A 27,592-nucleotide genomic window follows, 5' to 3' on the forward strand; every position below is an offset into this window, starting at 1 on the left:
ATATAAAAGATTGTTTAGGTTGGTTAAACCCCCCCAGATAGTTACACTCCATGGCACTTTGCTAATAGCAGGAGATAGAGCATGATATAACTCTGACAACTTGATTTTTGAATTCCTGCAGCAAGAACTGATTAGATTCTTCAGATTTTCCAATCCTCCACATTGAGAAGTGCCTTTATTCCTGGCTTTAATTAACTGCTTCCACATCCAAGAATCACTAGCTTTCGTTTCCACTCTCCATACTTCCATATGCTTTAGATAGTTGCCATGGATCCATTTGATCCATAATAACTCTTTGTTGATATGAATGTCCCATAATAACTTCAGAGCTGCTGCCAAGTTCCAGATAGTAGATGAGAAAGTTCCCAGTCCATCGTACAATTTACTTGTGCACACTCTATCCCAAGAAACCAGTGATTGTTTAAATGTAAGATCACCCTTACCCCATAGGAAATTCCTACAAAGTTCATTCACTTTTTGCAGCACTTTCAATGGTAGAACATAGCTAGAAGTCCAGTAAATTTGAATTCCTAGAGTTACACTTTTTATCACCTGTAATCTTCCAGCATATGACAGTTTTCTGTTCTTCAAACTGTTCTGTAATTGACTGGAGATTTTGCTTATGAGAGGGTTGCAATCCAGGTAGTTTAGCCTCTTGCATACAAGAGGTACACATAGGTATCTTATTGGCATTTTTCCTTCAGTGTATCCCAAGTAATTCTGGATTGATTCCTTTATAGCATCATCTACTTCCCCATAGAAGATAGCACATTAAATGAGATTTGCTTGAAGACCTGATACCTGACTAAATCTGTTGATACACTGGTGGATTTTTTGAACAGATTTGAGATCACCTTTGCAAAAAAGTAACAAATCATCTGCAAATATAAGGTGAGATATTTTTTGCCTTCCACAAAAGTAACAAATCATCTGCAAATATAAGGTGAGATATTTTTTGCCTTCCACATTTAGGATGAAATTTGAAATTTCCATCTTGCTCAAGAAGATATAAGGTGAGATATTTTTTGCCTTCCACATTTAGGATGAAATTTGAAATTTCCATCTTGCTCAAGAAGATTCAAACTTCTTGTAAGATACTCCATTCCCAAAATAAACAAGTATGGAGAGAGGGGATCTCCTTGTGTTTTATTAATTCTTAATTCTATACTAGTTTCCTTTTCTCTATTTTTCCTTATAATAGTTTCATCTGCAGTGTTTTATTAATTCTTAATTTGATACTAGTTTCCGATTCTCTGTTTTTCCTTATAATAGTTTCATTTGCAGTGTTTTATTAATTCTTATATCCTTAAAATAGAATCATATGTGTCACATTCGTAGTGATTGATCTGACTCAGTTGATCTGACTCTCTAGAAAAATTGTTTCCTAAGTTGTTGACCTCTTTTTTTTTATGGGAAAGTGGGAGGATACCATGGTTGATTATTTTGTACCCCCATTTCATGTTTCTTTGGTTACCGAGAAACCAGCAAGACAGCCCCTAAAGTGTAGGTATAAGCATAGGTTATATTGTAATAATAAACTAAAGAGGAAGAATACAAATAGAGAATCATCAGGTAATGGCTATCAACAGAATTTATGCACCACCACCAAATCATATCCAAGAAAACTAAAGTGAAAAGAAACATATGAAACCTCTAGGTCATATCCTGCAGATCAATCGCTATGTTCATCTGTTGGTGGTGAAGCGATAAAATCACTCAACTCGAGCAAGCTGTCCACATTGGACTCCTTCAGCACTGATTTATTAAGCAGCATTAATCTGTTCTCGTTATCTTCCTCTTCTAGCTCATTCTGCGTCATGTCAAATTTGACTTTGAATATCTTCTGAATCATGTCCGCACCCTCCCCTATCATCGCGTCCCCAATCGTCATGTCCACTACAGATTGGCAAACCAGATCGGATAGCCTGATGATCATCAGATGATCTGCAGCCTAGCATAATCAAGAGAAAATACTATCTAATAAGGATAAAAATCATATGCTTATGACAAAACAAAAACTTACTAGACATAAACCCACAGGGCACCAAGATTAAGAATCCAGTCTGAAAACCTTTTAAGATACATTCTTGATTAAGTGCCATTGCAACAGAAGAAACACATAAAGACTAATAAGATCTCGCATTTCTCTACTTCTACACTTCACCAAAATTTATTCAGTTCCAGCTATTCATATGCCGTAGAATTTGCATATAAAAGCTTACATGCATATTAGTAAAAAAACATTATTCATATTGCTAGCCATCTCTCAGCAGCTTCTCCACAAAAAGTCACAAAACAAACAACAGCAGGACATCAAACTTTAGCAGAGTGAATTGAGTCGCAATTGTACAAATACATCAAATGTTCAAGCTTAGTTAAATTACACCCATTAAAAAAACAGATTTCCTACAGATTACTGTAAAAGAAGAGCTCGGAGCATGCTTATCTCCTCTGGCCCTTTCAAAATCATAATCAATAATAGGACAACAATAACCTTGTCACGTACAGAAGAGAGATGCATTATATGTTGAAACAATAATAAGAAAAGCCGCATCAAAACATTTTAGATTTTGGGGGAAAAAAGGTTTACGGAAAGGAGGAAGGGTTTTGATGCCTTGATCAGATGTAGATTTGAATAGTTAAAACAATGGTTGCCCATAACTAGCGCCAAAACAAAACCAAGAGACTTCGAAATTCCCTGTCACCAAGTTTTAAGTCATTTATCTTTGGATGTTGTCCATGGATGAACTTCTAGGCATAATCAAGGTAAAGTCTCTTCTAGATGACTGAAAATGTTGTTTCAGCAGAAGAGATGAGGCTAGAACTTCTAAAATAAACATAACAAGAATGGAGTAACTGGAATATAGTTTCAGCAAAACTATAGTAAACAATGCAAGTACAAATTGATGGACAATAAAGTGCCTAGCATGACAATGAAAGTATTAGCATCAAAATACAACAAAGCATGGAAGATCAAGAAGTTATCTTTCATTAACAAAAAAAAATTTACCAACCTTTTTGCAGGTCTGACCATTAAAAACTAGATCTATTAGGAGGATATCGCCCAGTTCATTTCTTCAGCAGTGCATATCATCATATAGAAGTGTTGTAGCCTAAGTTGTATGGGGATGAGACATGGAAAATTTGGTATGGGGACATAACTGAAACTCCATAGGATATAATCATAATTCTAAACTAAAACGACCATTTCAAATTGCAGCTCTTAAGGCTGAAATAAACTCGCCCTTTATCCCGCAAGTTGTAGAAGTGGATGTAAAGTGAAGGTTATATATCCAAGAAATGTATGACGAGTGTTTTAAATGAAAGGTGCATTGCATAATGTGTCAATAAATATATGCATATGTTTAAGGAGTGTCCAAGAAGTTTTGGGATCAAGTACGGGTACGACACATGTCATGTATGAGTATGACTCCATATTAGAAGTACCCATGTAACATAGGCTATAGCAGTGTTGGCATAAATTACAACAGCAAAATAATTAAAATCAATATTATTGGGCTGCTAGAACTGCTTAACATCTCATGATCTATAAGCTGATGTGCAAAATCAAAGAGGTTGTTGAATCCATTCTCTAACAATGAAATATATGATACAAAATCATATTAGAAGAAACTGAATAAACGTCAGTTACCAATAATCTTGTAATTATATAAAACTTTCCTTCTATTCCAATTCAGTTCTAGGCTTCTAGCTACAAATTCAAGGCATTGCAAGGGACCGTTCAACTGTTAAAGCGCGAAGTAGTACAAGGTATGAAGAAGGATAGTAATAGAGAGAAAAATGCATTTCTTAGAATTAAAAATCAAGCATTATTATGCTACAGGAACAGACTGGTACCTTTGTGATAATTGCAGGTGAATATGTAAACTGACATCCATTTAAAAATATATATGTATGAGATACATATGTCACGTGCAATTTGGCGAAACATATTCATATATATATATATATATATATATATATATATATATTATATATATATAATATATATATATATATATATATATATATATAGTATATATAGAGAGAGAGAGAGAGAGAGAGAGAGAGAGCGCAAAACTGTGTCAACTTAAGTGGATAGCAAAAAGTTATCCACCAACTTTTTAGTCACTCATCTTGCCTAGGGATCTTTGCATGATACGAGAATGTTTTTTATATTAAAAAATGAGTGGCTAGAAAGTTTAGTGGACATCAACTTAAGTGATAGGAGTCTCTCTCTCTCTCTCTCATATAATATATATATATATATATATATAAATTCAAGGAAGAAAAAAACACATGTAAAATAACACTGTCCTGTCCAGATTTGGCAAATTGTGGTGTCCTTACACACCTAGTGTGGAGATAAAGAAAACATGTAGATCTACAAGCAGTAAGAAATAACCATCAATTTTATCAAAACAGTAAGGGTAAATTACACTTGAATACCCAATGTTTTCCGCAAATTTTACTTAAATACACAAGGCTCAAAAACCTTCAAATAAGTTACCCAAGGTCTCCCGCCATTGAAACAGTAAGTTGTCATTTAAAAAACTATGTAAAAGACAGAAATGCCTCTTTAACCGTTTAATTCACCTACTACGTTATAATAAACACTATAAATAACAAAAATTCCCAAATTCACCTAAAATCTTCCAAACGCCCCCAAATTCTCCAAAATTCCTACAAACTGATAGTGGGTTAGGGTAAACTTTAATTTCAAGCTGGTTCTGTAACAGCGCATCACGATTTTGGATCCTCGAGGAGGTGAATTTCTAGAGAATTTGCAATGATCCGGGTTAGAATTTGACCTAAGTCAGGTAATTTGACAAGATGTATGATTCCCTCAAAATTTTAATTTTGAGAAATTGCTTGTCTAAATTTATGTTCTCATGTGTTAAAAAGTGTTTGTTACTTGTTGAAAATATTTGGTTAGGGCTAGGGTTGGGGTTTGGATGGTTTTTTCACTGTTTAAGTTCTGGTATATTTGCATGAAGGTTTTATGGGTTAAATTGAATAATGCACACATGGTTTTAGTGTTTGGTGGTGTTGATTAAATGAGTTTCTAAATTTCGGTTGGCAAACAATTTGGATAGAGACAGTGTTTCCACACACAGATTTATCCATTTAAATAGTTTGATTTTGAAAAGCAAAAAAAAAAAAACAAATTTGACTAAAATGCATATTAATTGCTAAAATGCAATGTGATTCCATCATTAAATTTTCATGAGTTGAAATTTCGAACCTGATGCAATGTGATACAATAGTAGACTTTGAACACGATGCAATGTGATACAATTGTAACTTAGTTCCATTATAAAATATCCACGAACTGAAATTTTAGACATGATGCAATGTTATATAATAACAGGCTTTAGACTTGAGGCGATGTGATACAATTATAATTGATTTCCATCTTTAAATATCCATGAACTGAAATTATGGGTGTGATGCAATGTGGTTTAATAGTAGGTTTGTTTCTCTTCTCGGTTAATTTTAAATTCATGATGCAAAATTGTGTTTCCCTTCTTAGTTCATGGATAGTTCCTTCAAATTTTGGATTGAAGCAAGAAAAGATTGATTAGTTTTAAGTTTGTGATGCAAAATTCCTTGTTTCTCTACTTAGTTCATATATATTTCCTTCAATTTTTGATTGAAGCAAGGAAATATTGGTTAATTTTAAATTTATGATGAAAATTTGTCTTTATTGTTTTCTCTTCTCAGATGATGGAGATATATTTCCTTCAAATTTTGGAATAAAGCAAGGAAAGATTGAATAGTTTTAAGTTTGTGATGCTAAATTTCCTTGTTTTTCTTCTCATTTCATGAATATTTCCTTCCAATTTTAGATTGAAGAAAAGAAAGATGGGTTAGTTTTAAGTTTTGATGCAAAATTATCTTGTTTCTCTTCCTATTTCATGGATATTTCTTTCAAATTTTTATAGTACTTGTAAAATGTCATGACTCTTAAATCTAATGATATTTTACAATTATGTAACGTATCAATTATGAATTTATTTTCCTAGTAATTCCCTGTGCATGAATAAGTTTCCTAAAGGATGCAACCTTTCAATTGTATCGACACGTCAACTAGCACAACCCGAGAAGGTAATGAGTATTTTAGGTACCTGAAACTAAACCAACAATTGAAGAATATATAAATACCAAAGAAAGGTTATCACAATCTACACCAAATCATCTGCGCCAGTAATCATAATATGTTAGATTTCAAAGCATGTCCTTCTCCATTCTGAAACTTTATAATTTCTGGTGCAGATTCTGTTGAAGATTACAGATATGGATCACTTCATTTCTCAAGTGATCACAATGGTCTGGCACCTTGTGTGCTTACACTTCTAATTTTCCCCAAGTTTAGTGTCTTGTTTTTTTCCCCATTTTAATGCTTTCTATTTTCCCTTACTTTTAGTTCTTTTTTCCTTTTCATTGTTTATAGACAAAAGGGAACAATATCAACGTGGACAATTTTCTTATCTATAAAATTACAAGGTTGAGGAACCGCAAGGCAGGCAACACATCATCGTGGACAGTGCAATTAGTCTGCCCTTTCTGTCGACTTGGACCTATGAAGATGTACTGGACTGAATGCAAAGAGGAGCTATGAGTAGGCAAGCACTTTGCCAAGGGAGCAGGCAGAATGCATTGCATTGAAGGACTATTTGCTCAACGACCTATTCACCTTAAACCCTCTATGGCTCCTACCTTCTTACTTAATAACATCGGCTATCATACTTTCGTAAGAGGTTGCGTCCTCCTTTTGACTGATTCAATGTAATCCTAGGGTTATACTATTATCTTAATTATTAGTAATGTTTGGCTTAACTATGTGTTTAGTCCTTGTGCATGTTTTTTATAACCCTAAGCATGGCTATCATACATGATTAAATTTTCTAGTATATATTATTGCACAACAAAAATGCATACTTTCAGAAAGTGTGCATACTTCTTTTTAACAAATTTACTTTCAGTTCAGTGAATAAGTTGTTCCAAAAAAAGATTTATGCATAAATTTTTTTAATCAAATTAATTTTTTCTTAACAAAAAATATTTATGCAAAAAAGAATTTAAGCAAAATAAGTTTTTCCTAGCAAAAAACACTCACGGAGAATTAAGCTTCATATAACATATATATGGGCATATTTTTTAAATTAAACCAATTATGAGGGTAAAGAAGGCAACAAATTTTGGGGAGGAATAAGAACCATACAAAATAAGGGTAGAGTATGTAAGCTAAATCAAGTGTAATGGTAAACAAGGAACCAAAATTATATGAGAAAAAAGATTCATATGAAATAAGGGTAGAGTTTTAATTTAAGTCAAGCATAAGGATAAAGAAGGAACAAAAATTACATGTCGCATGCATCATATGAGAAAAGGGTATGTTTCGTAAATTAAATCAAGTGTAAGGGTAAAGGAAGGATGAAAACAAGACATGGCAACAAAAAAAGCATATTATTGGAATTTGTTGAAAATCAACAAACCATAGGTAGCAACATGAAACTGTTCAAAAATATTTGGTACTTAACTATTTACTAGCAATTTGCGTTGGGTATTTGTCTAAAAAACCTTAGGTATTTAAGTGAAATTTCATGAATATTTAAGTGCAGTTTACACAAACAACAGCAATACATTGTTGCCCTAATTTCTCACGAGGGTGCTAATATAGACATACAACTTTAATTAGAAAAAATAAATGCAAAACTGGCCCCAAAGGATTCTTCTCATACACTGCATCAGTGGTCTTTCATTGATCTTCCAAATTACCTTCCCAAATATAAAATTTATATGCACACAAACATACATGTAATATATATATGGGAATAATGTGTATGAGGTGACGGTTCATTTTGCTAAATGAACTACCAAGAGATAGCCACGTGGCGAGGCCCAATTTTCTAGTCACATCAATAATTGTGTACCTCACCACTCCATCTAATGGTAGCTCACTTAACAAAATGAGTCGCCACCTCATGCACATTAGTGTTTGTGCATACACACACACACGTACATATATGTATATCTTATATCTAATGCATGAGTGTGATAAACTTTCAAGCAAGAAGAACCCGCAGTGTTTGTAGAGAAATTATACAGATGCGACAATGCTATCTAAATTTTCATGAACCATCAGCTAGCAATACCCGAAACAATTAAATAGCCAAATATAATTGGTAGAGCCACCACGCTCTTTAATACCAAAACGAAAGGGAACGAAGAAAGAAATTGCAAACAGAAACAACCACTAACTTGTAGGAGAGAAACCCGTGCTGCTTCTCGACCTATGGTCGGGCTTTTCCGGTGGTGGCGCCGAGCAGTGAAAGTATAATTTTCCAATAGAGGTGGTGGAGGACAGATATGCCAGTAAATCAGTACATGCTCAGAGCTGTATCGTGAAATGAAAACAAGCCATATGCCTAAGCTCATGTGTGACAGTTAATTATTCCACGGCATTGAGCCAAGGATGTGAGCCTCGGCAATAAGCCTTGGTCACCACCTACGTACCATCAAAGTGCGAGAAATAATCAACAGTTGCAGTTGCCTTTTGGGCAATATTGTACAGATTTACCACCCTACAGATATCATTTTGATTTGACAGACGACACGTCGAGTTTAAGAAAAAGAAAAAGAAAATGAGGTACTTACAGTTATAAGCTCTAAGACGGTTTCCTTGTCGCAACCACGAATAAAATCATTATCCCAATCCCTCAGACCCTCATCCACGGCCTTATTCTCTTCAAACTCGGCCGGGTGCTCGTGTGGAAGATAAAACAGGCCCTTGTACATGAAATCGCCAAAAGTATACTTTTTGTGTACACCGTGCTCGTAACAGTATTCCATCGCCTTACGAAGGACCCTCGCTCCCACGCGGAATCCAGCCTCTTTCTCGCCGCTGTTGATCATCTGCCATATCTTGAATGACTCCTTAGCCACTGCTTCGGCCTTCTCTGGCGACAGCACCACTTCACCACCCCCAGGCAAGCACTTCAGAGTGATTGTGATCATCTCCTCCTCCTCCCCCTCCTCCCTTTTGCTCTCCATTGCGGTTCGATCAGATGGGAGACCGAACCCTAAGAACCCTAGAGAGGACCGAGAAACTGAGGCCGCTGCGACCTCCCATACCTTTACACGTGTATAGTTGCTGATCATTGGATGCCATCTATCCTCGGACGGCTGCGATTTATTCAGGAACCAGAGTCCGGTGGCAAACGGGTCCGGTCATTTCGGGTCGTACGTATAAATGTATAATATTGTACCCACTCCCTAAGCGAGTTCCTGACCCGTTTACTAACCGTTTATAGAACAGGTTACCAGGCCTTTTGCTTCATCATCTTTAAGATCGCAGTTTTCTTTACCTTATGAACGAACGGCGAGCAAGTTCCATCGCCGATGTCAATGCCGTTCGGAAAATTTTGGAGGGAATCAGAATTTGTTTTCCCCCAAAATTCATTTTCAAATCATCGAGAGAGAAAGAAATGGTATTATGGTCTTCACATGTTTTAAACTCTTGGGTTTTGTGTTTTGAGGCTCAGAGAATTGTGGTTTTGTTTTTGGGGGTTTTGGGAGTGTTGAAAAAATCTTGGGTAGAGGAAGAATAGTTGTTGTTATCTCGAGGGCTAGAAACAATTTTCCCTATTAAGAAACGGTATTTGCTACACATGTTGTGTTGATTTAATATATGATGGGTCTTGTTTTTCTTCTAGTGATTTGCTGGAATAATTACCCTTGACCTGCAATAATTTGTTATTGAGTCTTCACACCAACATAGAACCGATAACTTCTATTTATATTGCTCTTTGTGTATTTTGAAATCTACTGTAGCCTTATTTAGCCTTTGCAAACTCTGGGGCGCGTCTTTTTTACCATGGCAAATCATCTCTTCCTCTTGATGAAATCTTCTTTTTGTTTTCATATTGTCATGGCCTGTTTCCCAAATTATAACAGTGACAAGACCCGACTGTTAGGATCCGAGGAAATCTACAAAGTTGTCAATAGAGAAGGTCACACAAACACAAAATTAACAGCATGAACACAAACAAACCAATTTAACATGGTTCGACAAGTTGCCTACGTCCACGGGGAAAGAAAGGAATGAGTTTTCACTATTAGAGAGAGAGAGTACAAATAGAGATTACAAAATCACTCAAAACCTCACAAATTAATCTCTCAAACAAAGCTCTCAAATCTCTCACCAAATCTCCCAAACACATAGCTCAGAAGTCTCTCAAATTCCCCTTAAAGAAATACTAAAAATCGTGTTTCAATATATATCAAAACACATACCAAATCAGAACAAGAAATCAGAATCAGACCCAAACCCGACTGGCGGTCGACCGTCAAAATCGTCGCGGTCGACCGACCAGAAAGACAGAAATAAAAAACCGATTACAGGGTTTGGCGGTAGACCGCGACGGTGCACGTTTCCGATCGACCGCCACTTGTCTCGCGGTTGACCGAACAACACCAAAAATATTCCTGTGTTGTTTTTCCTGTTCTTCTCAATTGTTTTTATCATTTCTACAATTCTTCACATCGGCGAAGTTTTTCTAAAACTGAACCAACACCAACCAAACCAAACGTCCACTTGTTGCGTCCAGTACGGAGTGGATTCAATCCATGACAACGGACTCAACCCACAACAAATCGAGAACCCAAACGAGAATGTGAGAAAACTCCAAAGTGTCGGTATAAACTCAGAAAACTGGCTGCATCAAAATGACTGCATATGTATCCTCTTGCGTAAGGAATCAAGCCTCACGTAGTTCACCCAATTGGCCTCCAAAGGCCCTCAATCAACTAGAAGGGTTTTTAACCCTTCACCAACTTCACAAATCATCACCAACAAATCTGTAGCTGATAACACTCCTAATGGCCTCAAAGTGAAAAGATAAACTCTCTTCCAAACTTGCATCTCTCCACACCAAATCTGTCTTGGAGCTTAACCCCTCAACCCTATATGTATAAGAAACACAATTAATAAACACCTCCACCTGAGGTGAACCAAAGACCATAGCCCAATCTGAACTGTGTCCACCTGCTGCACTCGAATCAACAAACTCATCATCTGTATCAACACCAACATGATCCCCAATCTGTGTCACATCAGCTGGAATCTCAAACGATACAGAATAATCTGGAGAACGTGGAGTAATCTCCACCTAACATGAAGCAGCATTACTCTCCACCTGCTGCGATACATCAATGATCTGTCTAACACTCTCCACCTGCTGAGAGTCAAAAATGACACTATTGCTCAGAACAATCCTCTTATCATTAGAGCCACATAACTTGTAGCAAACATGGCTCTAAATTCCAAATATGCACTCAGATTAAATTTTACATCATCGATGTGACAATATGTTGGGTATCTAAATATCCGAAGTAACCTAAAATCTGAAGCAACTCTAACAGACCCAAATACTCCAATCATAGCAGACGATAACTTATGAATAAGATGACTCAAATATGTCAAAGCCTCATCACCAAAACTCTTCTGTAAACTACTGCTTGACATCAAACATCGATCCTCCTCCAGTAAGGAACAACTCATCAAATCTGCCACCTCATCTCATTGCCCTAAAATTTCCCTTCCAATGAAGTGTCTCAAACTGCCTTGAGCTCGGCACAAATGCAGAAATAGATCTCTTGTACTTTCTATCTATCTTGGTCTCTATACACTTCTTCCACCTGTTGTTAACTACTATGACTTCACTCAAACGGGATTTAGTTGCAACCCAAAAATGTCTAGTGAAAGCACCCTAATGCCACTAAGAAAGAACCCTACAAGGGGGTGAATTGGATTTATGCTAATCTAATATGATTTATGCCAATTTAAAACTTATTAATAAATATATCCTAGCAATGAGATACAACAAGAGATATATGCAAGGATATAAAACTAACACAAGGGTAAAACAAGATATAAACAATATAGTGGATGAAATAAACAATGAGAGAATGGCAATAAAGATGAACACAAATATAAGTGTGCTAAGCCAAACTCAAACAAGCAATATGATGAACACAAATATAAGTGTGCTAGCCCGTATCACCTTCCTCAAGTGTTCGGAATTACCACCTCTCACTAGGCTTTACTACCGACCCCACTTCTCTTGGAACCGACCCCGTATCTTACCACACACTTATCTTGGTGTCCAAGTGTAATACAATGTGAAAATCACAATGAAGCTCAAATACAAATAAATTGTTCTCTACAATAGATGAGAACACAATGTAAGCTCACACTCAATGTCACACAAACCCCACAACCCAAAATTATACAATGTATGAAAATACAATAAGCTCAATGGTTATGTGTGTAAACAATGAGTAAATCAAATCAACTAAACTCAATATAAATACTAGCTTAATGAATTGATATCAAACAATATAAATATAAAGCTAGATTGATTTTAGAAAACTTCTCTATGGATAACAATGCTCAAACACCAAAGGATGATCTTCACTTGCTCTTATGAAAGTTTCTTCACAAACTTGTAAACACACTAAACAAACTTTGAAACCCTTAAACAAAACTTGTAAACACTTTTTAAAAACTTTTCTTTTGTTAAATTGAACTGAGGATATGTGGGGGTATTTATAAGGAAACCCCAAAGCCAAGAGAAAATCAACAAAACCAGCAAAAAGATAAAAAAAAATAAAAAGCTAGAAAAATTAGCCGTTGGGCCGTCAGTCGATTGATGGCTTTCATTAGTCGACTAATGAGCTGACCGTTAGAGGCGTTTTCCAGCTCATCAGTCGACTGACGGATCTTATCAGTCGACCGATGACCTCATGTCACGCCCCGCTTCCCAAAATACCAGGGAATCAGGACGTGAACAAGCCCGTGACGTATTAGATTGAGAAGAAATATACACTATCTTTTTTTTCTCTTTCTTTTCTTCTCAATCCAATACGCTAAGCGTCTAGAAACAAATACAATACGAAATCACAGGTCCCCGATCACACATAGCAAAAATATAAAGACAACCCAGAATAAAAATAGACATATCATCAATGGTAAATCATCCCAGACATAATATACGGGTCAGACATGCCCTTATACAAAACTGAACAAATGAATACTGACAATGATCAAGCGGAAAAGGAAATGCTACAAAAGTAAACTAAGGACCAACAGATAATAAAAAGACGACTAGACTTCGGCTTCTTCAACAAGATCATGCAATAGATGGAATTAATACTTAAAAATCTACAACAAGAGACGTAGTACGTCGAGCGAAATAATCCAAACAAGGAAACCCTCATGTATATACCATATGTCTCAAATTATAGATAATTAAATATTAACCCTGATCTATGTATGAAAAGAACACAACTGACCTACATCTCACAAGAATCCATAATCATCTAAATAACGAGGTCATGTAACTAGCCATCCTAAAACTCACTGGTCCACATCTCACATAAAGTCAACATTCATATCACCGGATAACTGACTGTTCACAAATCCTCCACGCGCATCTAATACCTCTACACGAATCGGCCAGAGGACTACACGCAATCCGATCTCAACCTGGTCCGAACTCAGGCAAAGCTCAGGTGACGAAACAAGTCACGGACTAAAGTGACTACACGAATTCACTTTAACCCAACAACCAACCCCAGTGACTACACGAATTCACTGGCGCGAGCTGCAAGATACATCAACAGTCACATCCAAGCACATGAACATTAACTTCCCCATCCCAACTCTTCTTGTTTTTCTAGGTCAACCATAATCCTCATTGAAACTCGGGTTCACCACCTAGCTCAGTCAACTCACTCACACATGTCACTAAGTCTGTTCATGACGCACGAAGCCACTAAGTCATGAACTACTAATGGTTATCAATCACAGCAAATAATAACAAAACAACTAATCATGTACAATAATATCATGGCAAATCAAGTAATCGAAATTGAGAGTCATAAATTTATGAACGACCAACTATGTAATTTAGAAAAATAATCTTTTCCAAAATAATTTATTTTAAATTATTGTAGTCTTCCTAAAATGATTCCTTTCACAAAATAAATTCTTTTAAAACATCATAATTTCAAAATATAATTCTTTTGACGGAAATAACTTAACAACTCAAGATGACCTCTTTTTCGAAATAAATACTTTGAAATTATCTATTCTAATAATTATTCAAAACCAACCCTTTTTTTCCAATTAATCTTTTTCTCATCATAATAATTCTAAAAATAATCTTTAAATATATTCTTTCTTTTAAAAACATCTCAAATAACCAATTTTACACAAAATACTTATTTCTTTAAATTACTTATCTAACATCATTATCAATATGATCATCAAGAAGCCCACGCAGTTAATAACAATTCACAATCTAATCTATGTAACTAATTAATGACAGATATAAATATGAAATAACGAGTCAAGAGGAGTGGGATCTTGCACATAAATAATCTATAACAAATATAAGAACTGGAATGAAACTAAACAAGGATCGGGATCTTGCACATAAATAATCTATGACAAATATAAGGATTGGAACGAAACTAAATAAGGATCGGGATCTTGCCTGCGAGACCACGGGGTCTGACGACGAGGCGGCGATGCCACTACGGATGCGGTGCAACGGATCTGAACGACGCGGTTGTAGGGGACGACAACGACGGTGCTTGTCATCACTGAGGGCTCAACGGGGTTCGACGGGGGCTGTTGGGTTGGGCAGCGGCGACGAGGCGTTCAGGTCGACGAAGGAGGGGAGGCCGACGAAGTTGTTGCTGGTCGTGGAGTTCGCCGGAGTCGAGGAGCAGCACGGCGAGGCTGACGGGGCGCTAGTCGGATCTGCAGGGGCGGCGTGCTCACGGAGGCGGTGAGTGTAGGAGATGGCCGGAGGGGGAGGCGTCGACAAGAGGAGAGAGGGGGCTGTTGTCGGGGTTCTCGACGAGGCTGGGTTCGAGTTGGGGAAGAAGAGAAGGAAGAGAGAGAGATAATGAGAGAGGCGACGGCTGAAAACATCAACAGGAGAAGAGGGAGAAGATTATATATAGGAGAGAGAAAATTAGGGTTAGGGTTAAATTAAACAAAAATTAATTAAAATAAAATAGTTAAGGGTATTTAAAAATTAAACTAATTACATAATAATTATCTATAATTAAAAACGTACATGTTGTGCTAATACAATATTTGATACAAAATAGTTGAAAAATACCCATATTGTATAATTAAACAAGAATAATTAATAATAAAAATATATTTACTTATATTTAAAATCAAATAATTATAGGACAATTACGTACACAGTAAAATGTACAAGTTATACTAATACAACAGATAATATATAACAGTTAAAATAATACAACAAATTATATACAGAAATATGTAATTAATAATACAAAATATTATACGAAATAATACGTAATAATATTAACAATACAACATTTTATTTAAAATAGTACGTAATAGTACCGATAACGTAACAAATTAATTCTAGAAAATTTTACTGCACAAAATAAATTTATAAATAACAAAATCCTTTAAATAAATATTTAATCAAAATTTTAAATCATAGAAAATTATAGAAAATCAAGAAAAAATACAAATACTCTTTTAAAAATAACAATTAAATATTTTAAAATACTAAAAAAAATATTTTAACTAGTATCAAAATTCACGGTCATTACACCTCATCAGTCGACTGGTCAATCGACCAAAATAAAACAAAAACTTTTTGTTTTATTCCATGCATTTTCTTCAGTCGACTGAACATATTCATCAGTCGACTGATAACACTGTATCTGCCTGATTTGAATAGTAAAACTAATTTTTGAAGTGCCTTTAAAAATAGCAAATAAATTCTAAAAAATATAAAACTTTGGAAAATAATTGTAAACATGATAATATACATGTAACAAAAAGAATTTTTGGAATTGTACTTCTCAATAGTGAAAACTCATCATTTTTCAAAACAAGTCCAAAACATGAAAATACAACAACACTTGTTTTGTCATTTTGACTAAAGCAATTTTTTGAAACTTTATAAACTGATTTTATAGACTTGAAGAAAGATGTAAACTATTGTTATGAATTCTATAAATAATGAATGTAGTATTTTATCAAAATACAAAGTTTTGCACAATATGTGTATTTGACACAATGAAAAATATGAAACATGTATATATACGTAAACAAGAATATAGGTTTCATATTTATATAAACTTGTAAACAATAAAACTAAAACATGTATATATATATGACTATATATATATATATGACTATATATATATATATATAGATATAATTATTAATAACCAACAACTCTGTATTGTGTAAGTGATTGAGCTAAAGTACTAACACACTAAATATAAAAACTAAACTAAACTAGACTCAAGTGATGAATCTTCAACGAAGCTCATATTCTTTGGTATTCTCTTCGGATGAAGCCTTGAATTGAATCTTATACTTTGGATTGCAAGTCTTCATACCACAATTCCCGGCAACCGTCCATTGGATATGATCGTGAATGCTCGATTCGCATCCATCTTTCTAACAATATTTGCCTAGAATAAATACAAAACACAAACACTAGACAAATAACATTAGTTGTAACATTATATTTGTTAATCATCTCAAAATAAATGGACCAACATCTAAGAACAGTCTTTCACACAAGAAACAAATACCTATTACCTCTCAATTTCGTTAACTTGCGGAACGGATATCACTTCTCTTAGCTCGTGGCCCCGCCCATAGTCACCGTCCGTCACACATCCTGATTCGAGTTGTGTATAGCAGCAATAGCACACGTACGTTGATTCTACTCATGCACGACATTCCCATCTTTGCCAATTCTCAAAACTGGAGAACCAATCCTTGCCTAGGGAGAATGTGGATGTAGTAATCTGAATCAAACATCACTCCATAGAGTTTGCAAACAAAACTGAGCTAGTATGGGGCATGAGTAGCCCGAAGGAATCTAAATCTGAATGTCGGCCACTAGCTTTAGCAACATTCACACTTCTAAAGCTTCTGAGCGACTTTTTCTATGTATTTTCCCGGCTTTATCTTTCAACTTTGGGCTTCACTACTTCCTATGCTCGGCGTCTTCTTTACAGAAAAAATACATTTATTTCTACCAACTGATTGATGTGCCTCCTCTAGACTGCGACCTCCTATTTTTTCAGTTTGGACTTTTCCCTCTTGCAGTTAATGCTCTGCTATGTATCATGTTGAACATTCCTTGTCATTGCTTCCTTGAGGCTAATAATTCACAAGAGCGGTGATAACTCACTATCATCTGCGAAAGACGGATGCCTTTTTATTAATTAGAGTAAGACGAATTCTCATATTCGCTCATCACAGAGGAACTCAAAGCAACAACAATAACTTGTGCCCATGCTCGATTTCATGACATCCAATTTTGTCAATGCCGCAGAAGAAGCTTCGTGTAGTTTGTCTCATGCGGTGATCACTAATTGAGATTCTCTCTTCAACTGAACGTTGTGCTTGATACCAGCATTCCCAATTACTCTGTCTCTCTCTCTCTCTCTCTCTCTCTCTCTCTATAATATATATATTATTATTTATATATATATTAGAAGTTTTCGGATGCGAAAACTGTTCGCACGGTTACTGTGCGAAAACGAAGAATGGCCTTTGGATTTTCGTTTTCAACCATGGCCGTTGGATTTGGTGCCCAATTCCCAAAGTAAAAACTTAACTCCCCGTAAAAGCCCCCTCTCTCTCCCCAGAACCCAAACCCTCTTCCTTCCCAAATCCCTCTCCTCTCCTTCTCATCTCTTCACGCCGTCGAGCCGCCGACCGACAACTCCTCCTCCGCCGACCGACAACCTCCTCCTCCGCCGACCGACAACTTCCTCATCCGCCCTCAACATCCTCCGCCGACCGACAACACCTCCGCCGACCGACAACCTCCTCATCCGCCTTCAGCCGCCGACCGACAACTCCTCCTCCGCCTTCAACCTCCTCCTCCGCCTTCAGCCGCCGACCGACGACTCCTCCTCCGCCTTCAACCTCCTCCAGAGGTTACATTCACGATTTAGGGTTTTGTTATTGGTCTCTTTTTATTTGTTCTCGATTAAAAATTGATTGATTGTTCTTCTAAATAATTGTGAAGATGGGTTATTGAGGTTAATGGAGCGCAGAAATTAACTTCGTCATCGTATCTCTTCACTGGGGGAATAGAAGAGGGGGCGGACAAATTAATCAGGTGAGCTTCGATTTTATCTGATTTAGTAGTTTTTATTAGGCCGAAGATTAATCAGATAAATCTTTGTTAGAATCGAGTGTACTTTGATGGAAAACAGTTGTCTCTTTTGAATTTGATGTGTTTTTGAGTTACTTGGTTGTTTGGACTGAATTTCATCTTTGTTAGAATCAGGTTAGAATCAGATTTCATCTTGGTTGTTTGGACCGAGTTCCATCTTTGTCTTGGCATCAGATTTCATCTTGTTTGAATTAGGAAAAAATCGAGTCTGCTTCGATTAATCACACCTGATTAGGTCATGATTAGGTGATTTCATATAAGTTTGAATCAGATAAAAATTAATCACACACATTACCCTATTGTCATTGATATTCATACTACGTATAGGATATATGAAAATTTTATATGCAAACAGATGATTGCCAACTGTTTTTCCAGCATGAAACTCTGACTTGGCATTGTCATGGAAATCTTCAGCAATCTTCAGCATGAAACAACTGTTTTATATGCACTTTGTTTTTTTTTATTTTTTTTTAATACAGATGAAGTTCTCACTATTGCGTGAAGTTTGATCAAGGTTTGGCAGAGCAAATCTTAGCATTATTGGTGAGAATTCGTGATCTTCGTTATGTATCTGTGTTTTTGAGGTGTGATTGAGCAAATGGGTAATTCATGATCAATTTTCTGCAGATTGTCCTTCATTGCGGTTACAACTTCAGAAGTATGTAGGCCATGCAGATAGTGAACTAATATGTATCTGTGTTTTTGTATCTTTAATATGTTGTAACATCATATGTCGGTTGTCTGTGTTTTTGTATCTTTAATATGTTGTAACATCATATGTCGGTTGTCTGTGTTTTTGTATCTTTAATATGTTGTAACATCATATGTCGGTTGTCTGTGTTTTTGTATCTTTAATATGTTGTAACATCATATGTCGGTTGTCTGTGTTTTTGTATCTTTAATATGTTGTAACATCATATGTCGGTTGTCTCAGTGATTTGTGCTTGGCGTGTCACTGGATATTAAACAGGACAAGTGGTGCTATTATTTGTGCTCATGGCTATTATTTGTGCTCACTGGTTATTATTTGTGCTCATGGTGCTCATGGTGCTCACTGGATATTATTTGTGCTCATGGTTATTATGTTGACTTCAAAACACACGATAGGATTCCAAGATTATCTGGAAATTGGTACAATAAATTTTTGAACATTCCTACAATGCTTCTAAAGCCAGGGATTGACATGAAATCCTCGATCTAATTTATATTACGGAACCTAGCATTTTTGTACACATATTATTGGTATAATGGTCAGCTTAGCTTATTTGTGTATGTAAATTGAATTTATTATTTAGCTCCAATTCCAGAATGTAACTATTTGAGATTTGCAGTAAATAAATGAGAGTTTGAATACATGTGATTTGCATCTAAAAGGACAGCCAGATCAAAGCATATCACAACTATTTGAGACTTGTCATATACTTTGTGTTCCAATGTTATGTACTCTTCTCCGTCCTATACTTTGTGCATAAAAGATGTTCTATACTTCTTTTTTCATCATGTACTTGTGTTTTGATGATTTGTGTTGCTTTCTGTTCGTCGTCGTCGTTGTTGTTGCCACTCAGTAATACGTAATCTTACCATTTGCGACACAATAACTGCACTTTTTTCCAGAGATGTAGAGGCTAAGAAAGTCCAGATGTTATGATCGGTTGGCTTGAAGCATGACAAATAATCAGGTGTTTTATGGAGTTATATGTCGGTTTGCTTTAGCTGGGTTTTGGAATTTTATGGAGTTAGTTTGAAGCATGACAAATAATCAGGTGTTTGATGCTTCTAAAATCCACATTCGATTCAAACACATGTACAAGCAGCATTTATAAATTACTAATAAAGACAAAGAACAACAAGAAGCCATACTGTTGAGACAAAGGACCCAATAGAAGCAATTTCACAGCAAAGAGGCCTAAACATCAGTCATTCACTAAATAATTATAACAACTGAACCAATTTCAATAGGATATTTAGATACATCAGTCATTCACTAATATGTTGCTCAGACATTTGACTATAACACAGAACAACAATATCAGTACAATGATACTTATAAATTTCAAATATAAAATTCCAAGCCTTATTGTGTCCTTGCTTGCACATCCATATTTTGCAAATTAACCCACAATAACATCTTCTTTGAACTAAACCCTCATCTTCTTCTCCACTGAACTCTTCCGAAAAGTTCTTCATCTTTTATCTGCAAAAAACATACCACAAACAATACAAAAAGTATACGACATCTTTGAAGCTTAAATCTAAATACAGTCTACATCATTAAAATGTTCATCTAATCTTCAGGGCCTTTAATCATGCAAGTGGAAGAGTTCACGAAACAGTCAAGTCAACAGCATCACTACTCTATGCTGCAAAAGGCATAGACCAGCTTAGGCTTGTTTAGTACTATTGCTGTGTATGCAGTAACATAAAAATTTACAAGTGACCAATTCCCAAGTTCTATTTGTTTCATTGCATCCAAGTCTGCACAACTAAAGATGAAATAGTAGAGTTTACAGTGCAAAATAAGTTGCACGGGATGTCTTTAGTTACAAAACAAGATGCAGAAAAATTCAGTAAGTTGACAGGATGGAGGTGGTTGTTTAATCTAACTACTGAAGTAATTCCATGGTATCAGGCAGTAGATGCAACCATGCTGACATTTGACTAAAATGTGTCACTTGCAGTAAAATAGGATTCGAAGATTTTCCTGGAGTTTGTCTAAAATGTGTCACTTGCAACCATGCTGACATTTGTCTAAAATAGGATTCGAACATTTGACTAAAATGTGTCACTTGCAAAGAACCAAACTGATAACAAAATCCAACATATACTAAACACAAAAGATAAGAAAACCAAATTCAACAACCCAATCAAGAATTACCTAAACAAATATGCCCGTTGCTGTAGATATGCGGATGCAACGGTGCTGGATTCAGAAAAATCACCTGATAACCAAAACCCATCAAACAAAACCCACATCTTTCGTATCAGTAACAAACCAATTCCCCCAAAAACACAAAATTTAACAATAAAAATCGAGTCTTTTCATCACCTGAGGCGCTTCCATAGGGTAATGCTCAGGAAAACCAACCTGAAGCTGATAAGTCTCATTGGCATACAAAGTCCCCTACGCTCCATTAACCTCAATAACCCATCTTCACAATTATTTAGAAGAACAATCAATCAATTTTTAATCGAGAACAAATAAAAAGAGACCAATAACAAAACCCTAAATCGTGAATGTAACCTCTGGAGGAGGTTGAAGGCGGAGGAGGAGTCGTCGGTCGGTGGCTGAAGGCGGAGGAGGAGGTTGAAGGCGGAGGAGGAGTTGTCGGTCGGCGGCTGAAGGCGGATGAGGAGGTTGTCGGTCGGCGGAGGTGTTGTCGGTCGGCGGAGGATGTTGAGGGCGGATGAGGAAGTTGTCGGTCGGCGGAGGAGGAGGTTGTCGGTCGGCGGAGGAGGAGTTGTCGGTCGGCGGCTCGACGGCGTGAAGAGATGAGAAGGAGAGGAGAGGGATTTGGGAAGGAAGAGGGTTTGGGTTCTGGGGAGAGAGAGGGGGCTTTTACGGGGAGTTAAGTTTTCACTTTGGGAATTGGGCACCAAATCCAACGGCCATGGTTGAAAACGAAAATCCAAAGGCCATTCTTCGTTTTCGCACAGTAACCGTGCGAACAGTTTTCGCATCCGAAAACTTCTCTATATACATATACATATGTATAGATACATATACATATGTATATATACATACTTTAGACCACTTTACTAAGTATCCTCTATGTTGTTGGTATTTGTAAATAAAACCCCATCTTTTCTTTGCACAATTCTTTCTTAGATCATAGCTTTAAACATTCAATAACTATAGAACAAAGAAAAATATGAAATTAGTTAGTGATTAAATTATATCTACGATTGAAACATGAAGCCAAATTATGTGATATCAATGTAATATCTATGTTTAGTTACCAATTCTTCTTACTACTATATAATTAAATTATATGTTATACAGAGAATTAGTAATGAAACAAAAAAAATTAAATTTCAATATGTATGTGTGTGATTTCTATTCCTAGAACCATATTACTTTTCTAGCCATATATATTATTTTCGTATTAATATGTACAAGGGATTGAGAAATAAAACAATACATCACTAATCTTGTATAATTCATGTAACACATACAAACAATGGAATGGCGTGATGATAGAAAATATATTTAAGAATTATTATTAAGAAAAAATATTTGCAACAGATATATAAATTAATTTTAAGTATAATAGCTTTAAAAAAATTATATGCGTCTAAACAAAGGAGAGTACAGAGAAATATGGTGATAGACAATAAGTTGGGCCAATGTTTGAAAAAGTACGGCCCGTGCTTTGCATCAGTAAAAGACTATGACGAGTACTTCTTATGCTTTCGGTAGGAGGAATGGTAAAGGGGTTTTCAGATATTAGTCCCTTGAATCATACTAATTCTTGTATTAGTCCCTCAAATCTTCATATTTTGATATTAGTCCCTCAAATTACATTAAGTTGTTGATATTAGTCCCTATGATTAGTTTGGTGTTAAAAACGTAGGGAATATTCTGTTAAGTTCAATGCTAGCCATAAATTAACGTTAATGCCCTCACCTAATAAACTCAAACCATTATTGAGCTTCTCCCAACCCAAACCTGTAATAACCGTAAAATTTTGATATTAGTTAAAATAAATTTTTGGTATTTTAAATATTACTTTTAAAAGAGTATTGTATTTTTCTTGATTTTCTAGAAATTTTTATGATTTAAAAATCTGATTATATATTTATTTAAATGGTTATGATATTTATAAATTAATTTAGTGTAATAAAAATTTCTGGGATTTATCCGTTGTGTTACTGATACTATTACGTATTATTTTTAATAATACGTCGTATTATTATTACTATTACGTATTAACTCTTGTATTATGTTGAATTATTAATTACGTATTATTTGTATAAATTATTGTATTATTTTAATTATTACATATCAGCTGTCGTATTAGCATAACTGGTACGTTTTATCGTGTAGATAATTGTCACATAATTATTTGATTTTAAATATAAGTAAATATATTTTTATTATTATTTATTCTCGTTTAATTATACAATATGTGTATATTTCGACTATTTCGTATCAACTGTTTTATTAGCACAACATGTACATTTTTATTTGTAGATAATTATTCCGTAATTGGTTTAATTTTTTAATACCCGTAACTATTTATTTAATTATTTTCGTTTAAATACCTGAACCCATTTGAAAATAATCCAAGCTGTTGCTCCCCGTCAAACCCCAACAACCACCCCCTAATCACGTTTTCTCTCTCCTCATTTTTTTCCAAAAAAACGGTTGTCCGCGCACATCCTCTCTCAATATTTTATTTTATTTTTTAAAATTTTTATTCAATTTTTTTTCTATTTAAACCCTCACCTCTCTCTCTCGTGCTCAGTCTTTCTGTTGGAAATTAGAGAGGAGATAATATTTTTCTATATTATTCATCAACTAAAAGTGCCTTTATATAGGCTTACAAAACAACTTAATCCCATAAAAATCTAAACTAATTAGCAACAACTCCACTAACAAAATAACAACCTAATAACAAATTTTGAATCAGTTATTCAACATTCCCCCTTGATTCAAAATTTCTTGTCATTCCTCTTGAATCTTCATAGAGCACTTCTCTTCACTTTGTGATGCACTTCTCATCTCAATCTTGTTGATGCACATAATCACCAACATTCTCTTAAAGGAGCACATCTCTCCACAAATATTTGTCCAATCTCTCCATGGTGCACATCTCACCATGATTCTCCAAAATTTAAGCAATGATACATAACAATGAGTTAGAAGGCAGAGCCTCCGCCTTTGGTCTTTCCAAGCATAATGTCTTTGTCTTCGTTAATCTTCGAAGCTAAGTAATCGCTACCTCCTGCATCTGGATGATTAGCCACTATCACCTTTGCAATTTGATTGTCCACGTGCATGTGTTCCAAGAATGTTGCCCCATTGTTTGTGATGATGAGGTCGCCGGCAGGGCTCTGCTTCATCTTGTCCATGTCCTTAGGGCCAAGCGGAGTGCGTAGGATACGAGATTCGGCACGCCAGCGGCGATGTTGGATTTCTGGGCATCGAGGCCACGAAGCCTCATCTTCTGATCTTGCTCTTTCATAAAATCTGCGCATCCGAGAAATAAGGCTCTGATACCATGTTGGAAATTAGAGAGGAGATAATATTTTTCTATATTATTCATCAACTAAAAGTGCCTTTATATAGGCTTACAAAACAACTTAATCCCATAAAAATCTAAACTAATTAGCAACAACTCCACTAACAAAATAACAACCTAATAAGAAATTTTGAATCAGTTATTCAACAATAACTGATTCAAAATTTGTTATTAGGTTGTTATTTTGTTAGTGGAGTTGTTGCTAATTAGTTTAGATTTTTATGGGATTAAGTTGTTTTGTTAAGCCTATATAAGGCACCTTCAGTTTATGAATAATATAGAAAAATATTATCTCCTCATCTCCTCTCAATTTCCAACATAAACAAGTTCAATAGTGCTCCATGCTGTTTTTTTTATCAAGGCTCTTTGTCATAACTTGTAACTTAGTTGAGATTTTTTTGTGCTCTGGCTTTGCATTTGACTTATCTACTCTATAGATTTAGCAGATGCAATGGGGCTTGGAAATCCAAGGGGAAGATCAAGAAACCATAATATAGAAATGGAGAATCCTGAGGAAGAATCAAATTTTGTAAAGGGAGGAACCCTAATTGTTTGTCCCATGGCATTACTTGGCCAATGGAAGGTAACTGTCACACATTATGCCTCTGTAACAAATTCAATTTCTCTTATCTATTATTTTAACAGTACTTTCAAAGTCCTAGTTTACTTCTAGTATTAGTCTTGGAAAACTGTATCCTGTTCTTTTTCTTTTTAAATCACTGAAGCATCCAGTTCAATTATTATTCCAGGATGAGCTAGAGACCCATTCACGGCCTGGTTCGATTTCTGTATTCATTCACTACGGTTGTGACAGAACAAATGATAGGTTGAGGCCGTTGCTTATGACAACCCAATACCAGGTTAATACCATCAATTTGCGTTTATGGGCGGCTAAACCTAATTGCCAGTATGATATGGTATGCAGTGATATTTATTTTGTTTATAGATATTTATTGTTTTTTATAGACCTTCAGTACAGATAGTTGTTATTTGAGCATTTTTTCTACTTGTGTATAAAGTTTAGCTTGTTAAAGCTCAGCACTTTGTTATAACTTATAAACCATGAGTAATAGGTATATGCTTAAAACAGATAAAACATGACGTTGTAACGAATGGAGAAAAAAAATAAGTCCATGTTAAATATTGATTAATGTATTGGCTCAAGCATGAGACTTCTAGCTACATGTTTAGGGAAAATACTACATAAGGTTGGTTAAAAAAGACTGGATCATGGACATGTTAAGATAAGAAAATGACACTGAACTTGTAGGATAGTTGTCTTGAAAATTGTGACATATTTAAAGAGCGTTGATGTACGGTGTACCTGCTTTACTATCATCACTTTAGCAGAAATAGAATATAAAATTACCTAAAACTAGTCGTGATTACTTAGGATGAGAAGAGAAATGGGATTCACGTAGTTGTTTTAGGACAAAGGCGACGACGAGCTCCGCCTTCATCTCACCCACTGCTGCCTGTAACAGTTCACCGTCGGTCCCCCTCCGAGCTCAACTCCGATCTCCGCCTCCCTAGCCTCCGATCGCCGACGACCAACGTCCCCGTCCGACAGCAGCCCTACCTCGTCGCTGCTATCCCAAACCCGACAGCCCCCTCCGCCTCGCCGTCGAGCTCACTGCCAACCATCCGCCCCGTCTCCCCCATCGCACGCCATCTGTTCGATCGTATGCCGACACACACCTAGTTGCAGAACCGTCATCTGCTTCGTCGCCTCGATCGCCACACGCCGCGTCCGCATCGACATCGTAGCCTTATCATCAGACCCCACGGTCTCATAGGTAAGATCCTGATACTCTCTTGACTTGTTATTCAATTCTTAGACTCGTTGTGAATTAATTAGTTGCTTGCAATATCCCTATTCTTTCTCAGTAAAATTTTAGATTGATCACATATCAATTATGCATAAGAACTCGTTTCCTGAATAATTATTCGTTACAAATATAGAACTGTCGTGAACATATTGAACTGAGAACTATAACGTATAGAACTGTTGTGAACGAAATGGACTGTGGACAATAACGTATGATCATTCACATTGTAATACATATACTGTGATGACCTGCATGGATTATTTGACGAATGATATTAAAAATAATATTAAGATAATAGATACTGTAAAGATAAAATAAAATAAAATTATTTTAGATTAATTTATAATTTTAAATAATTTTATTGACAAAATAATCAATAATTACTATTTTGGTGAAAAATCATTTTATTGTAAATTAATAGAATTTATTTGACAAAAGAATTATTTTAGAATAATTATAAATAATTTAAAAGAATTTATTTTAGAATAAGTATCAATTTAGAATAATTTCAATAATTTAAGAAAGTTTTATAAAAGGAATTATTTTAGAACATTTATAAATATTTTAAAGGATTTATTTTAGAAAAGGGATTATTATGAATTTTTTATGATTTATGTTTCTTAATTTTAATTATGTGATATGCTATGATCTTGTTGTATATGATTAGTTGCATTTATTACTCTTTGTTATGCTTGAGAACCGTTAGAAATTTATTACTATAGTGACCTGTGTGACATGAATAAGACCTAGAGACATGTGTTGTGTTGACTTAACAAAACGAGAAGAGTTGGGATGGGAAAGTCATGGTTCATGTGATCGGATAAGACTGTTGATGTATCTTTCAGACTAGAACCAGTGAACCGTTTCGCACTGGGGTTAGTTTGTTGGGCCAAGTGAACCGTTTCGCACTTGGTTAGTAAAATCGTTTCGTCACCCGAGTTTTGCTTGAGTTCAGACCAGGCAAAAAACGGTTTACGTGTAGTCCTCTGATCGTATGTGTAGCAGGATTGGATATACGTAGGGGATTTGTGAACAGTCAGTATCCGATGACAGGAGCGTTGACTCTGTGTGAGATGTGACCAGTGACCTATTATAGAATGGCTAGTTACATGACCTTGTTTCTTGGCTAGGTATGATTTCTTGTGAGATACGGACCAATTATATTTCTTTTCATACATAGATCGAGATTAATATTTAATTATTTACAATTCGAGACATATGGTATATACATGAGGGTTTTCTT

The 27,592-nt window shown here is 35.5% G+C and overlaps 2 protein-coding genes across 3 annotated transcripts; one reads left to right on the forward strand and one right to left on the reverse strand.

Annotated features, from left to right (window-relative positions):
• On the reverse strand, positions 1,505 to 9,139 carry LOC109833624 (SKP1-like protein 1B). 2 transcript variants are annotated; one of them, XM_020401364.1, is made up of 2 exons: positions 8,662 to 9,130; positions 1,505 to 1,951 (listed from the first exon to the last, which is right to left on the reverse strand). In XM_020401364.1, exons 1-2 carry the CDS (start codon positions 9,055 to 9,057, stop codon positions 1,673 to 1,675), a joined length of 675 nt encoding a protein of 224 aa, XP_020256953.1. In that variant the 5' UTR covers positions 9,058 to 9,130; the 3' UTR covers positions 1,505 to 1,672. The 2 variants fall into 2 exon arrangements, with proteins under 2 accessions (XP_020256953.1, XP_020256954.1); XM_020401365.1 differs by lacking the exon at positions 1,505 to 1,951 and adding an exon at positions 8,114 to 8,512 and having other exon boundaries at positions 8,662 to 9,139.
• Positions 24,909 to 25,586, forward strand: LOC109834875 (transcription termination factor 2-like). Its single transcript, XM_020402893.1, has 3 exons — positions 24,909 to 25,103; positions 25,270 to 25,437; positions 25,545 to 25,586. The coding sequence occupies exons 1-3, from the start codon at positions 24,972 to 24,974 to the stop codon at positions 25,584 to 25,586; spliced, it is 342 nt and encodes a 113-aa protein (XP_020258482.1). The 5' UTR covers positions 24,909 to 24,971.

This window comes from Asparagus officinalis, chromosome 3, assembly GCF_001876935.1.
Source record: "Asparagus officinalis chromosome 3, Aspof.V1, whole genome shotgun sequence".
Classification (NCBI taxonomy): domain Eukaryota; kingdom Viridiplantae; phylum Streptophyta; class Magnoliopsida; order Asparagales; family Asparagaceae; genus Asparagus; species Asparagus officinalis.

What these genes read in the sequence shown, in the direction of transcription:
- LOC109833624 (XM_020401364.1), bottom strand. Translation starts at nt 9,057, where the DNA reads ATGGAGAGCAAAAGGGAGGAGGGGGAGGAGGAGGAGATGATCACAATC. An exon ending in CCGTCTTAGAGCTTATAACT is followed by an intron (nt 1,952 to 8,661) that starts GTAAGTACCTCA and finishes TGATTATGCTAG; the next exon opens with GCTGCAGATCATCTGATGAT.
- LOC109834875 (XM_020402893.1), top strand. Translation starts at nt 24,972, where the DNA reads ATGGGGCTTGGAAATCCAAGGGGAAGATCAAGAAACCATAATATAGAA. An exon ending in CATTACTTGGCCAATGGAAG is followed by an intron (nt 25,104 to 25,269) that starts GTAACTGTCACA and finishes TTATTATTCCAG; the next exon opens with GATGAGCTAGAGACCCATTC. An exon ending in CTAATTGCCAGTATGATATG is followed by an intron (nt 25,438 to 25,544) that starts GTATGCAGTGAT and finishes TATAAAGTTTAG; the next exon opens with CTTGTTAAAGCTCAGCACTT.